The sequence below is a fragment of the Mirounga angustirostris genome, unplaced genomic scaffold, assembly GCF_029215605.1.
Source record: "Mirounga angustirostris isolate CCGP_5_RB_7025 unplaced genomic scaffold, mMirAng1.0.hap1 SCAF_17, whole genome shotgun sequence".
Lineage (NCBI taxonomy): Eukaryota > Metazoa > Chordata > Mammalia > Carnivora > Phocidae > Mirounga > Mirounga angustirostris.
In genome coordinates, this window is record NW_026991725.1 from 9,661,512 (window position 1) to 9,676,095 (window position 14,584).

General features: G+C 43.2%; 1 protein-coding gene across 4 annotated transcripts in view; it reads left to right on the top strand.

Moving 5' to 3' along the window:
• Window positions 1–14,584, top strand: part of AP2B1 (adaptor related protein complex 2 subunit beta 1) — a 128,118-nt gene that overhangs the window by 107,752 nt on the left and 5,782 nt on the right. For 3 of the 4 annotated variants that reach the window (XM_064582727.1, XM_064582729.1, XM_064582728.1), the window contains 3 exons: window positions 5,283–5,367; window positions 6,307–6,393; window positions 13,690–13,844. In XM_064582727.1, the coding sequence (XP_064438797.1) occupies window positions 5,283–5,367; window positions 6,307–6,393; window positions 13,690–13,844 (327 nt within the window). Of the gene's footprint in view, window positions 1–5,282; window positions 5,368–5,545; window positions 5,614–6,306; window positions 6,394–13,689; window positions 13,845–14,584 lie in introns of those variants that run through there. The other variant, XM_064582730.1, reaches the window with a different exon arrangement.

The window sequence follows — 14,584 nt, forward strand, 5'->3', positions numbered from 1 at the left end:
TTCTTCACTGCTTGCCCTTAACATGGTGTGTATTATGGCTTTTATACTTTCTTGATGGAAACTTACAGGAAGAAATGTATTTTACACAGTACACACACACAACACATAAAACTGAAACAGTTTTGGGAAACATCACTTAACTCTTCATGAGATGCACTATGATACTTTCCATTTTATTTATTTATTTTTTTAAAAGATTTATTCATTTATTTTGAAAGAGAGAGTCTTAAGCAGACTCCCCACTGAGTGTGGAGACTGACGCAGGGCTCAATCTTACAACCCTGAGATCACAATGACTTGAGCCAAAATCAGGAGTTGACGCTTAACTGACTGCACCACGCGGTTGCCCCTCTATTTTATTTTTTTATACCAGTTTCAACCCACTGTATTAATTTTAAGAAGCATCACTTGGTCATGATCCACAGTTTTTAAACACATTGCTAGGAGGTACTTGAAGCAAAGAATACACGTGGCACGTTTTTCCGGGAGCATCAGTCTTACTCAAAGGTAAAGGGATAAACACATTTTCATATTAAAACATATAGATGCATTATGGAATAGCATGGAACTTCAAAGAAATTTTGTTCTTATGGTGGGCTACTTCATATTATACCCCCAATCCTGACCCTTCCTGCTACTTCCACCTCAGTATATACGTCCATACTTTCCGCCTCTATTAAGGAGGTACGCTAGAAAAAACTTGGAAGTGTTGTCCTTTTGGAAACTTTAGACCAAGTTTATGTTGTCTGAACCTAAATGGTTTTCAGGTACTTTGAGTAGTATATTTTACAGTTAGCATTCTTATTGAGTGCTCTGTACCAGTCACTGTTCTAGAAACTCAGAATACAGTAGTGAACAAGAGACAAAAACCTCTTCTCTCATAGCATTTATATTCTACTGGGGAGTGGGGTATGTGTGACACAGGGACAGGCGATAAACCAGCGAATAAGTAAAATAGTATGTCAGATGAGGGCAGTGGAGAAAAATAAAGCAGAAACTGGGATAGGCAGCCCTGGAGTTAGAGATCGGGTGGTGTGATTTTATAAATACGTTGGTCATGGAAGACCTATGTGGAAAGATAATATTTGATTAAGCAAAGCCCTAAAGGAGGCTGGGAATGAGCCATGCAGATTTCTGGAGGGAGAGAATTGCAGACAGAAGATACAGCAAATGCACAAAGCCACAAGATAGCAGAGTACCTGTTATGTGCAAGGGAAAACAGCAGGCCCCCGTGGCTGACATGGAGCTAGCAGGGAGAGAGTCACAGCACATAACACCAGAGAGGTAATAGGCTTCAGATTATAGGCAATTGTAACTTTGGGTTTTATTCTGAGTGAGATGGGAAGTCATTGGAGGTTTGAGCAGAGAGGTATTCATGAGCTGACCCACATTTTAAGATCCCTCTGGCTGCTGTGTTGAGAATAGCCTGGGGAAGCTAAGTGTTATAGGGGGTGGAGGAGACAGGTGCAGAAGCAGGGGGACTATTAGAAGGATTTGTGGTATTCTATTTACTGTGTTTGGAAAGACAGCAGGAGGTTCTGTTTTGGGATGGGAGGGGAGATCAAGAAATTGGTTTGGGACATGTTCGTTTTGAGATATTAGTTATCCAGGTGAAGATACTAAGGCAGTTGGTGTATATATGTTCTGATTGATTTCCCATAGGCGAGCTAGGCATTGATTTTAAAGCTCTCGGAAAATAGTTCTCCAGCTTGTCTGGATTATGTCTTTCTATTTTGTAACTGTTAGGATGGTGAATTTCAAAATAAGAAAACTCTGAAGCAATCTGTATTATACTCTTTAAGGCTGACTCTTTAAGGTTCTATTTGAGAGGAGCTGCCGTCCAGGTTAGAATTGAACTGGCTTCATACTGTGTTTTTCCCTTGATTCTTTTTGGCCTAAACTCCTAAGGAGTGGTTGGCATATCCTTGGAGAATCTAGTATTTGGGTTGTGATTTACTACCTGTGTTATTCTTAGCATTGAGATGTTATTTTAGCTCAGTGATTTGAAATAAAAATAGCTTTTATCTGTCATCCCTGCCTCGTTGAGTTCCAATTTGCCATGTTAGTGGGATTATGTTATGCATACAGATGATAATAGAGGTAGAAAAGGGGTTGGGAAACCAGTGTTTCATTCCATTTGCTCAGCATCTTCCCCTTAATTTCATGCAGCAAATATTTATGATGCTGCTAGGATGCCAGTGAAAGTGAGAGCCCCTGCACTCAGAGCTCATTATGTTGTGGGTGAGGCAGATGTAAACAGTTACTTTATCTTGTGCTAGAAGTGTATGCACTGGGTGCTGTGGGGAGGGATTAGAGTTTTCCTGAGAAATCTTAAGCTTGAGCTGAATCTTAAGATTAAATAGGTCTTTTTCAGACAGCTGAAGCTTCAGGAGAATATATTAAGCAGATAGAACAACATGTAAGAAGGTACAGAGCTGTGAGTTTCAGTGTTTTCACTTACGTCTAATATGGTTATCTTTTATTATGAAAAATTCTGAATAAATAGGTAAAAGAGATGGTGAACGAGGGAATTTTTCTTTCACAAACACTTGTTCTATTACTTTCTGTAAGCCAGGCACCATTCTCAGTGCTTTGCTGCAGATGTTAACTTACTCTTCTCCTAGCAGCTCGTGCATTGTCTCCATCTGCAGACAGGACCCTGAGCTGAGGACCGCTTGCCCAAAGTCACATAGCTAGTAAGTGTGCCGGGGTCAGAATTTGAAATCAGGTGGTCTGGTCTGGTTCCCAAACCACTGTGTCTGCTGCCTCTGATTTGGGTGTCCCAGCTTCTCAGAATTATTCTAGAGCAGAAGTCCAGGGATAGTCTTCAGGATGTCCTGGAACCCCTGATTGTATGTTAAAATGTTGCATGAACGTTTTTCAGGAAGAGGGTCCATGACTTCTGTTTGTCAAAAGGGTCCCAGGGCAGAATGATTTAGTACTACTCACCTAGAGGAGTTTTTCATGTCTTTTCCATTGTTAAAGAGCTCCAATTAGAAGAAGGATTCCCTCAAAAGAACAAGATATTTACAAGCCTATTCAGATTTCTTAGCTGACATTGTTCTAAATTAATTGCTTATCTGGTTGATTTTCCTAGGGACTTTTTCCAGAATACACACACCAGGTCCCAGATTTAGATTGTTATTTACATGGAAGGAAGCCCTGACATCTGTTTTGAAAATCTCTCCAGGTGATTCAATATGTCTTTGATTAAGAACCACTAGTATAGAGGCGCCTGGGTGGCTCAGTCGGTTAAGTGTCTGCTTTTGGCATCATGATCCCAGGGTCCTGGGATAGAGCCCTGTGGCGGCTCCCTGCTCAGCGGGGAGTCTTTTTCTCTCTCTCCCTCTGCCCCTTCTCTCACTCGCTCTTTTTCTCTCAAATAAATAAAATCTTAAACAAAAAAAAAGAATCGCTAATATAATCCCCTGAAGGACAAAGATGATATTTTCCATACTCTTCATTGTATCTTAAATGCTTGGGACATAGTAAACCTTAATGAATGTTTGAATGAATGGCACACTGTGAAATAGACTGCTTTTTATTCAAAGATGATAGTAATGATAATCACTCGCATTTCACCTAAGACCTTTCTATAATCCAGACAGGCTCACCTACACCACCCAGTTTTCCCTTCTAAATACCCTTTACAGAGCCTTGCACTACCTCAAGATCTTCTTGGTGCCCTTATTTGAAGTAAGAGTTCTTCTCTTATTGCTGAGTACCGGATGAATTAGAGAATACCTCTTTCCCGGCAGCCCACAACTGATACAAATCTTTCCAAGTGGTGCTCGAGTGCATCTAAAAGGATGTTTGAGGACCTCTTCCCAGGGGTTAGTCACTCTGCTTATATTTACCAGACTCAAGCTTTTTGAGAATCGTGCTGTCTCAGCATTTTGGGCATCAGATTATGGGACAGAGGTCAGAAACTCCTAGGGGATTTGTAATTGAAAAGCACAGGTTGCAAAGAAAGTAATTTGATGGGCTCTTCTGGGAGAGAGAGAAGAGAAAGATGGTGTCAAGTAGACATAAGCACGTTATAAAGAGGAAATAAAGGTACTATTGAAGCTGGGGGAGATGAGTTGATAATAAGCACAAAAGAACTGGAAGAACTTGAAAAAAGCATATTTGGATCCCATAGCCAAAGTTTTGATAAAGAACTAGATATGCTGTTGAAGTGTAGACATTGGCCCCTAAGGGGCAGGAGGATAGCACTTTTTTTACTTTATTTGCTTAGAGCAAAATAAACAAGAAATAGGCATGGTTACCAATTATAGGACTTGCCCAGAGAAATGTTTTCCAGTGATGCCAAGAGCATAGATGGGAGAGTTATTAGTGACAGAAACCAGTGGGAAATGGTGGTTTAGAGCAGTTCTCCTCCTCCTCCTTTCCCTTCGTACAGTCTGTGGTTTTTGTAATGTGCTGCAGTGAAACCTGCCTGTTTCTGAGTATATACACCAATTAGTGTCACCCCTGAATAAAAGTACTTAGTGTAGCTTTTTAGAACTACAAACAGCATGCTCTGAACTAAAGGGGCCGTGGTAGAATTGCAGCCTACCTAAATCAGAAGCTCGTATTGTGAGGAGAAAATGCATTTCTTCGCTTGCAGCTTTTCCTTCTTCTAGTCATCAGATTTAACAGTGGTTGACCCAGCAAGCTTTTTCCAACTGTAGGGCTTAAGAAATAAGATTTTATAAGAGAAACAACTTTAAAACTTGTGTCTGGGGCGGGGGTGGGGGCTGTATGGCACCATTTACTTTGGAAAGAGGAAGAAATAAAGGTTTAGAGTCAAATTTGCATTTGATCCTGGTTCTTCTGTGCACTAGCAGTGTGACCCTGGATGTCACTTAATCTTTCTGAACTTCCATTCCTCGTCTGCAAAATGGGAGGGGAATGACACCTACTTTGGGATATTAATGAGAACTAGAAGTAATATCATTAATAGTACTTAGTAAGTGGTAACAGGAGCTACTATTAATAACCATAGAAACAAATAATAACTGAATGGGTTATTCTGGGTGCAGAACTTGTGCCTTCAGTTTATCCCTCCAGGGGCTCCTTCTGGAAAGAGGTAGAGTTGCAGGTTCTCAGAGTGCTGCAACAGTGGAATGAGTAAGGATGTGCTTTGCAGCGTATGGGCTGGTAGGTCTTGATCTGGGGAGTCCTGCAACTGTCTAAAAGAGGAAGGAAATAGAGTGATACATTTCTAGACACATACCGCTCTTTCCCTCCTACCTGGCTTCCTATAATGTCCTAATTTTCCCTCGTTACTTTCCTGGCAGGTGGCTGTGAAAAACAATATTGATGTCTTTTACTTCAGCTGCCTCATCCCACTCAATGTGCTTTTTGTAGAAGATGGCAAAATGGGTAAGTACATCCTCCTGTCCTTCTGCCAAATATACCTTTGCCCTTCCTCTGAATGTCAGGCAGAGCATAGCCCAGAAGTATAAGTTCTTTTGAGATTTTTTTTTTTTTAAAGGGAGGGGGGTAAGGCTGTTTTAAAGATCTACTACTTGCTAATCATATTTATTCTCCTGAGTCACAGTTGGTCTTGCCTTGCTGTTGGTCTCTATATCACATTGCCAGTTATCTGAATAATCCAGTCACTGCAGCACAGAGTAAGTGGTTTGGTGACAAGGAGATGTGGATTTGAATCTCACCTTGGCTGTGTATTCGCTGTGTGATTGTGACAAGGTGCTTAACTTTTCCGAGTCTCCGTTTGCAAAGCAGAAATAGTTATTGTAAAAGCTGGATGAGATAATATATGCAAATTGAGCACTTAGCCAGCCCTGTACTAAGTTCTTGCTGTCTCAAAATAAGAATTCAATAATTTGTAATAAACATTAATAATCCCCATGTGGTTGTTGACGTTTCTCTCTTCCCTTACTTATGAAACCACCATCTAATAAAACTCACTTATACTGGTACATATTAATTGTATTGGCACTTAATTGATTTGATTCTTATAGTGGCTCTTTGGGTAGGCAGGACAGATGTAATTACATATGATGAAATTAAGGATCAGAAAGATCACAAGAGTTACCCAAAGTCATGAAATAGGAAAACAGTGGAGCCAAGATTAAACTCTAGATGTCAACTTCTCCCGGTATATCTTAGTGCTGCTAATACGAGATTAATTGATGTGGAGTGTAGCACCTCTGCATAGCTAAGAATTGGCTCCAGTTCCAGGCCGCTCCTGGATATATTGTAAGAGCCAGAACTCCAAAAGAGAAAATATAAGGCACCAGAAATCAGACTATCGACAGACTGTGCACACCCTTCCTTTCCCTCTGCTTCCCCATACAGAGCGCCAGGTCTTCCTTGCCACATGGAAGGATATTCCCAATGAAAATGAACTTCAGTTTCAGATTAAGGAATGTCATTTAAATGCTGGTGAGTAATGACTGAATTTCATGTGCATCTTATTAGATATTTGAAAATTTTGTCTTAACTCTTCTTTCCACATCTACCTGTTTCTGGTGGTTGTATGGTAGATATTTGACTTGTAAACTTCTCTTTAAAAACTTCAGGTACTTTGATACAGGTACTAGGTTACTTCCAAGCTAACAGATTTCAGAAACAAACTAGGATGGGTCCATCCACCCAGTTCTTCAGTAGTCAAACCCGTGTTAGTCGTGTTACGTGTGCATCGTCCTGTGAGCCTCAGGTGACTGAAGCGCCAGTTGAGGATGTGCCCCTTCCCGGGAATTAAAAGGACTCTCTCCTTCTGTATCAACCTGTGGTATTGGAAGAAAGGTGACTCTCTGAGATCCTTAGGTAGAATCTTGTGTTTGTTACTAAACAAAAATACATCATAGTTGATTAAATTAGCCTTTTTTTTTAAGGGGCGCTTGGGTGGCTCAGTCGTTAAGCATTTGCCTTCGGCTCAGGTCATGATCTCAGGGTCCTGGGATCGAGCCCCACATCGGGCTCCCTGCTCAGTGGGAAGCCTGCTTCTCCCTCTCCCACTCTCCCTGCTTGTGTTCCCTCTCTTGTTGTGTCTCTCTCTGTCAAACAAATAAACAGAATCTTAAAAAAAAAAAAAGCCTTTTTTTCCTTGCCTTGTGTCAGCTTTCATAGGATGATACTAACCTCTTTAATCATCATTACAAAGCCCCAGACCCTTCTGTAGTTCATTTTATTACTATAATAGAACATCAAAGCAGTAACCCAAGAGGAGAAATAGTAGCTATCAGTCCCTAGCGCTTGATAGTGATAGGGCTTGTTTCACGAAGTTTCCTCGGGAATGGAGGGGCCCTGAGCTCCGCGTTGTCTTGCCTTGGTCCCAGTCACTCTTTTTTGAGACTAGTGCATGGCTTTCTGAGTTTGAATGAAAATGAGCCTTGGTGCTTAGTCAGTACTTTCTCTTTCTTTTATCTATTTTCTTCTTGTGTGTTGGTGGTTCTCGTCTGGGGTTTTCGGCGTGCTGCCATCCCAGTGTCACTAGAGCGTTTCACTGGGAGGAAGAGGCAATATGGGACTACAGAGAAGGGGGAGAAACTCACGGTCCTCTCATTCCAACCTTTTCTTTTTAACTTTTGTCTTTTGGGGCTCTGCGATGTATTCATCCTCTGTGTTCAGACAAATCTTCTCTTATGGGGCTTCTCCTGAGCCTTTGGAGAGGTGTCTGAGCAGATAGTCTTCTATAATTTCCATTGTAATAACTACTAAGTTGATTCTCTTCAGGAACACCACACATCTGCCTTCTTCCTAACATATTCTTGGTCTAGGTTTCTCACCCTGACTGGTTATGTATGCATGTTTATTAAAATCTACATTTTTGCTGCATTTTCACCAAAAAATCATACTCAAATTGAGCTGCTTTTGGTGCCATATTCTAGGTAGATGACAGTGTTATCTGCCTTCTCTGAGGTTCACAGTCAGTTACCACAAACCTCATTTCATGAGTGTAGGAGCTTGGGTAGCCTTCCAAGGTATAAGCTGTGCTTCAGGAAGCTGTCAGGTGTAGAATCCAGAGTGGCTCCTGGTGAGAACCAGAGCAGATCCTGTTAGAGGCAACTTCCGTACCCAGCTTGGAAGAGACCCTTCATTGTAGTCACTCTTGTGGTAGTTGGTCCTATGGCAACATTTCATATATTGCTCTCCTGAGAACACTTGTCCTTCAAAGAATAAAAGGGGGTTCTGTGTCAGTTAAAGCTGAAAAATGTAGCATGTGATGGGCCTCTGCTAGAAGTTGCCATTGCATGTGAGTGCACATAAAAGCTGAGGAGTCTGCCATTGAGGAAACATGTTTAACTCAATGTGAACTGAATTTATGGACCATGGAATTTAAAATTGCAAAATGCTTATTTTTAACATCTTGTGAAACACCAATGTTCCTTTTTTTTTTTTTTAAGGTTTTCTTTTTAAGTAATCTCTACACCCATCGTGGAGCTCAAACTCACACCCCCGAGATCAAGAGTCGCTCGCTCCACTGACTGAGCCAGGCAGGTGCCCCAACACCAGTGTTCCTTGAGCATGATCTGGGGAACACTAGCCTATAGAGAACCAAAAAAAAAAGGCACAGAATAATTGGAAAGAAGATTTGGTCTCAGGGGCACCTGGGTGGCTCAGTTGTTAAGCGTCTGCCTTCAGCTCAGGTCATGGTCCCAGGGTCCTGGGATCGAGCCCCACATCGGGCTCCCTGCTCGGCGGGAAGCCTGCTTCTCCCTCTCCCACTCCCCCTGCTTGTGTTCCCTCTCTGGCTGTCTTTCTCTCTGTCAAATAAATAAAACCTTTAAAAAAAAAAAATATTTGGTTTCAGACATCCAGTATGAAAGGGAAATGCTTTTTCAAAAAGAAAAGAGAAGTTTGGATGACTGAGGGTTTTAGTCTGGCCTGCCAAAATAATAGAAAAGATCCCCCTGCTTCAGATTGGAGTTCTGAACCCTTATTGAACCTTGGTGTACATTTATGATCTTGCCAAAGAGGAGGTGTCTGGCCTTCCTCCCAGTGGGGCTGTGTCCTCTGCTGTAGCCTGGCACAGTTTCTCAGAGCAAACTCAGTTCCGGTCAGTTCTGCCATGGCTTCATGCCAGTGCCTCACTGCCTTGGGTGCTCCAAGTACCAGCAAATCGGTTTCTCAGTGACACACCACTTTATGGCCGTGCTGCACACGGAGTGGAAGGGACAACGGCCACTTTTGTTCTCTGGGAGCCCAACGCCATCATTTTCCCACACGAAATCACTGCTAATCTTGCAAGACCACTTCCTGCAACTGAGCCTTTCTAGCTTTTCCTCTGCATCCATCCCAAGGTCTGGAGTGGCCTGGCCTTTACATTTCCTTCCAGTCCTGAGGGCTCTATTAACAGTATGTTTCCAGGTTTAGTGCCTTCTGATTCAACACCCTGGGTCTAGCTGGGAGCTAAAAATACCATCCTTTCCAGCTGATCTGCCCTAATCACAATAGCACCAACACTTTAAATAGCTTTTCTGTGCCAGAGTAGACATTTTGACAGATGGAACTAACACTCTGAGGGCTATAGGAAGTCACAGGCTTTAAGGACTTTACCAACCTAGCCTTCTGCCTTTTCTTTTGCTCTTGCATTTCTTTCTAGAGAAGAAACAAGAAACCCTCTTCCCAAGCCTTAATAATTAATCAGATCTTAATAGAAAGGTATGTACGTAGGGGTGCTTGTGGTACCACTAGTTGTATAATATTAGAAAATTTTAAATCTTGAAGGCACTAACGTATGGGCCTCCCTGCTTCCTAGCACTTGTCATCTCTTTTGGTGTCAAGAGTTCTGCATGAATCTGTTTTGCAGCCTACCATGATAGCTACGTTTGAGGTTAGCATATGTCTGGGACCACTGTCTTAACTGCACAAGAACTAGTTGTAGCTCTAGAAAGGAAATCTTTCTGGCAAGCAGTCTACAAGCATGTTTTTTTAAATTGTTTATTCTGAAAAGCTCAGTGGCATATTGTGTCTCTAAACACTAGTTAGGCACTACAGTAAGGGACGGATCTTTCTTCTGGTGTGGGGACTTAGGTAGGGGTGAGTTCTGTTTCTCTGGTTTGCTGTAATCCTCCCTATCTTTGGGACATTTCATAAATGAAATGCTTCGCTGGCCAGCACTTAAATATAGTTTGGTTGCTCAAGCAGTAAAAAGTGTTGTTTTTGGCAGTCATACTAGTTTTGGATTTGGTTGGCCCCAAGTGCAAATTTCCCCTTTCCACTCTCTAATACGAGTACCATCCTCCCTCTTACTGCTTCTGGAAGAAATGTGACCTTAGCTAAAGTAGGAAGCTGAAGACCACATTCACACCTCCTCAGAGTTTAGGCCCCAGACTCAAAGAGCCAACTTTGGGAAAGAAGACGAACCAGAAGAAATCACAACTGGAAGCAAATATAAACCTATTTGACATCTTTTCTTACTCTCTCCTTTGGGGCAGAGCTCCATGTCTTTACATTTCCTTCTCATTCTCAGATTCTCACAACAGTGGTAAGATTACATCTGATTTCCCAGGAGTTCAGGTGTGTAAAAGGAAAAACTATGATATCTTGTCAAGAAGTGTATCCCAGTCAAGAGGCACTTGGCTGGCTCAGTCGGAAGAGCATGCGATTCTTGTCCTCAGGGTCGTGAGTTTGAGCCCAGCGCTGGATGTAGAGATTACTAAAAAAAAATAAATAAATAGGGGCGCCTGGGTGGCTCAGTTGTTAAGCGTCTGCCTTTGGCTCAGGTCATGATCCCAGGGTCCTGGGATCGAGCCCTGCATCGGGCACCCTGCTCTGCGGGAAGCCTGCTTCTCCCTCTCCCACTCACCCTGCTTGTGTTCCTGCTGTCGCTCTCTCTCTATGTCAAATAAATAAATAAAATCTTTAAAAAATAAATAAACAAACAAACTTAAAAAAAATGTATCTCAGTGTGGCTGGGAAGCCTCCTTACATCTGGTTCCCGTTGGTATTCTTAACTGGAACATTTAGCATAGTCTCATTACCCTTTCATCTCTATATCCTCAAGCTAAACCTAATATCTAAGATTTATAAAAATTGGGCGCCTGGGTGGCTCAGTTGGTTGGGCATCTGCCTTTGGCTCGGGTCATGATCCCAGGGTCCTGGGATTGAGTCCCATGCCAGGCTCCCTGCTTAGCGGGGGCCTGCTTCTCCCTCTGCCTGCCACTCTCCCTGCTTGTGCGCTCTCTCTCTCTCAAACAAAATCTTTAAAAAAAAAAATTGACTCACACATACTTATGTTCTAGAGCCCTCCCTTCATTTAGTCTTCTGGTAGAAATTCTGTACAGCCATTCTGTAGGAGCAGAGCCAGGTCTCTGGCCAGAATGTTTCCTAAATGAATTAAAGTTTACCTTCATTCAACTTGTTTGTTCTACCTGGCTGTTTGCCCCGTTTTCTAATTTTGGAAGGCTGAATGTGTTTGTGTGCTTCCATTTCTTAGCCTGTCCTCTCTTCCGTAAGTGGTGACATGACGAGAAGTCTGTAGGAACTTGGGCTTTGCTATATCCACGGTCTAGAATATGTCTGTGCCTGTACAGCAAGGCGGCTTTTCAGTAAAGGCTCCTGTGTGTGTGTTCTGTTTCCTTGGAAATGGGCAGGAGCCTTGAAAGTTAGGAATGGATTTTACAACTTAAAACAAGCCCCCCATGTGCCTGGGTGGCTCAGTCGTTAAGTGTCTGCCTTCGGCTCAGGTCATGATCCTGGGGTCCTGGGATTGAGCCCCGCATTGGGCTCCCTGCTCAGCGGGAAGCCTGCTTCTCCCTCTCCCACTTCCCCTGCTTGTGTTCCCTCTCTCGCTGTGTCTCTCTCTGTTAAATAAATAAATAAAAAATCTTAAAAAAAAAAAAAAACAAGCCCCCCATGTCTTAAAACAAGACATTCCTGTCAAAACGCATTAGCCAAACTCCAGCTGGTGGTGTTGCCTAGCAACTCAGTCTAAGCTGCAAGAGCCCTTCATTATGGGAACCAAGGTGGCAGAACTGCCTGACCCCTGAGAAGGTGATTAAAAAGCACGTGGAGGCCCCCTCCTCCACGTATTGCATATAACAACCCAGAGATAGACTTTTGAGCTCCTCAAAGATAGCCGGTTCTTAAGCTATAGCTGCTCTGCTTGTTGTTGGTGAAAACCTTGGAGGGAAAAGGCAAAGAGTCAAGTCACAACTAAATGTGGTGCAAATGTTTAGTGACTGGCCTTTTGTGCCTCCTCCCCTGAGCTCTCATTGGTTTGAATGTGAGGAAAAGACATGAGAGGAAGAACTGCTTCCAAAATTAGCCAGCATCCAAGCAGGTGGGGGTTTCTAATGCCAATGGCAGTACATCTAGCCCGGCATCTCCAGCCCCAGAGTCAGAGGCTTCTTCACGGGGGTTGATGGCAAGTACCTCTTATATCCCAGGTACCGTGGGAGGCACAGCGATGAAAAACGCCAGGGTCCCTGTGCTCAGAGAGCTTCTCTAGGAGAGCAGGGAGGCCAGCCATCATGGCATCCTTTTCCTAGAGAGCACAACAGAATAGGATGGATTTTTATGTGGAGAACTCCTGAAGTCAGCACAAGTAATTTCGAATTCTCATCAGAAATGAACATCCTAAACTTATCAACAAAGAAGCAGTGTCTATCATCTCTATTCTTCAAGTTTCTTTTTCTGATGCTTCGGCATCTCTCCTCTTAGCAGTGAGAGAACAAGGAGAGCGAAATGACCTTTCATTGCAGACCTTCATGTCTCTTTGATGTGGTAGTCACAGGGAGGACCCCAAACACCAACCTGTTCTCACCCTGGGTTGGTGACTCCAGAGGCCTCTGCTATGACAGCTCAGGGTATATAGAGCCTGGTGGCAGTCATCTTAGCGCAACTTCGTACTTTCTTAGTCTTTTGTTGAGACTTTTTCTTTATTTATTTGGAGGCATGATATTCCCTGCAGGCTTAAGAAATCTTTTTTTTTTTTAAGGATCCAGGTTAATAAACTTGACTTGCAGGATTTCTGCAACTCTGTGCCCTTTTCTGATCCTGGCACATGAGTCCAGAGTGGCTCACAGTGAAGTAGAGAGTAAATGTGGATTTGGTCATCAGTCTGTGTGTCCCTTTGGTCATCAGTCTGTGTATCCCTGTAGCTCTGGGATCAGTGTTCCAGAAATGAATGCCAACACGGCAGTCACCGTGGCACCACCCATACATTCATTGCTGTCCTTGCCCTCTTCGGAGTATTTTTATCTGTGTAGCACCTAGTTTAAGACTACCCACTCTGCGGGGCACCTGGGTGGCTCAGTCGTTAAGCGTCTGCCTTCGGCTCAGGTCATGATCCCAGGGTCCTGGGATCGAGCCCCACATCGGGCTCCCTGCTCTGCGGGAAGCCTGCTTCTCCCTCTCCCACTTCCCCTGCTTGTGTTCCCTCTCTCACTGTGTCTCTCTCTGTCAAATAAATAAATAAAATCTTTAAAAAAAAAAAAAAAGATTACCCACTCTGCTGACCCGCCATAATCTCCACAGGTAATATTTTCACTAGTGTTTAGTTGCACCTTACTCTGTTTTCTGTCCTGGAATCTGTTAGGCACTTCCGGAGCCTCTTCCTCACCCTGTGCTATTGTGGGAGAAGGGCCTTCTGAAATGTGTGCGTGCGTGTGTGCGTGACGGCACTTCTCAGGAGACTATGTACACGTGTAACCTGGCTCGTAAGGATGTCAGAAAAGTGCATTTGTTTGATACTTTAATTGAAGGTGTTGAATTTTGAATCTGTGTTCCTAGACACTGTTTCCAGCAAATTGCAAAACAACAATGTTTATACTATTGCCAAGAGGAATGTGGAAGGGCAGGACATGCTGTACCAATCCCTGAAGCTCACGAATGGTATTTGGATTTTGGCTGAGCTACGTATCCAGCCAGGAAACCCAAATTATACGGTAAGTCCTTTCTCGAGGTAGATGAGATGGGTTCTTAGCATGGTGGAAAGACCTGGAGGAGGCGCTTCACACCCCAGATAGCCAAAACAAGCAGTCAATCAAGAAGTCCCCAGTGACCTCCTTGGAAGACCTTCCCTAAGGAGTGCAGCGGTACTCCTTCCCCTGGTATATGCTGAGTGACTCACAGTACTGTGCATGTGGTGCTCTGACAAGCTGCTCTCAGAGAGGGTTGTCTCCATAGCTCATTTCAAGAAGGCCTTCTTTCCTGCCTTTAAGAGTTCATGACCTAAGGCTGTCAGAGTCCTAGACACATGAGCCTTTTTTTTAGCAGCATGTATGCCCCAAAGACCGTGCTGAGAAAGGTGAGGCAAACTGGGGCACACCTTTGGAAGGCTGCAAGGGGACTGTAGTTTGGAAAAACTCCTTCAGGACCATACTGGACTAAAATTAAAATCCTGGCAATATTTTTAGAGCAGGAGCGATTGCCTTGAACAACAAAGACTACACTGCAGGCACCGGACATGTGTTTGCTGTTGTGAAGTGTGATCTCCCAATAGGATGCTGCCTGTCATCGCCTGTTGTAAAATAAAAGCCCTTGGGTTGGGGACAATATCTTATTCTTTGGTTATCTTTGAAGCTTCTTAGGCTGTTTTGAAGGAAGGGACGGAAGAGAATACCGTTCAATATTGAATAACTGAGGAAGCTGAACAGAAGACTAAGGGGGCATTTTAGCCATTTAG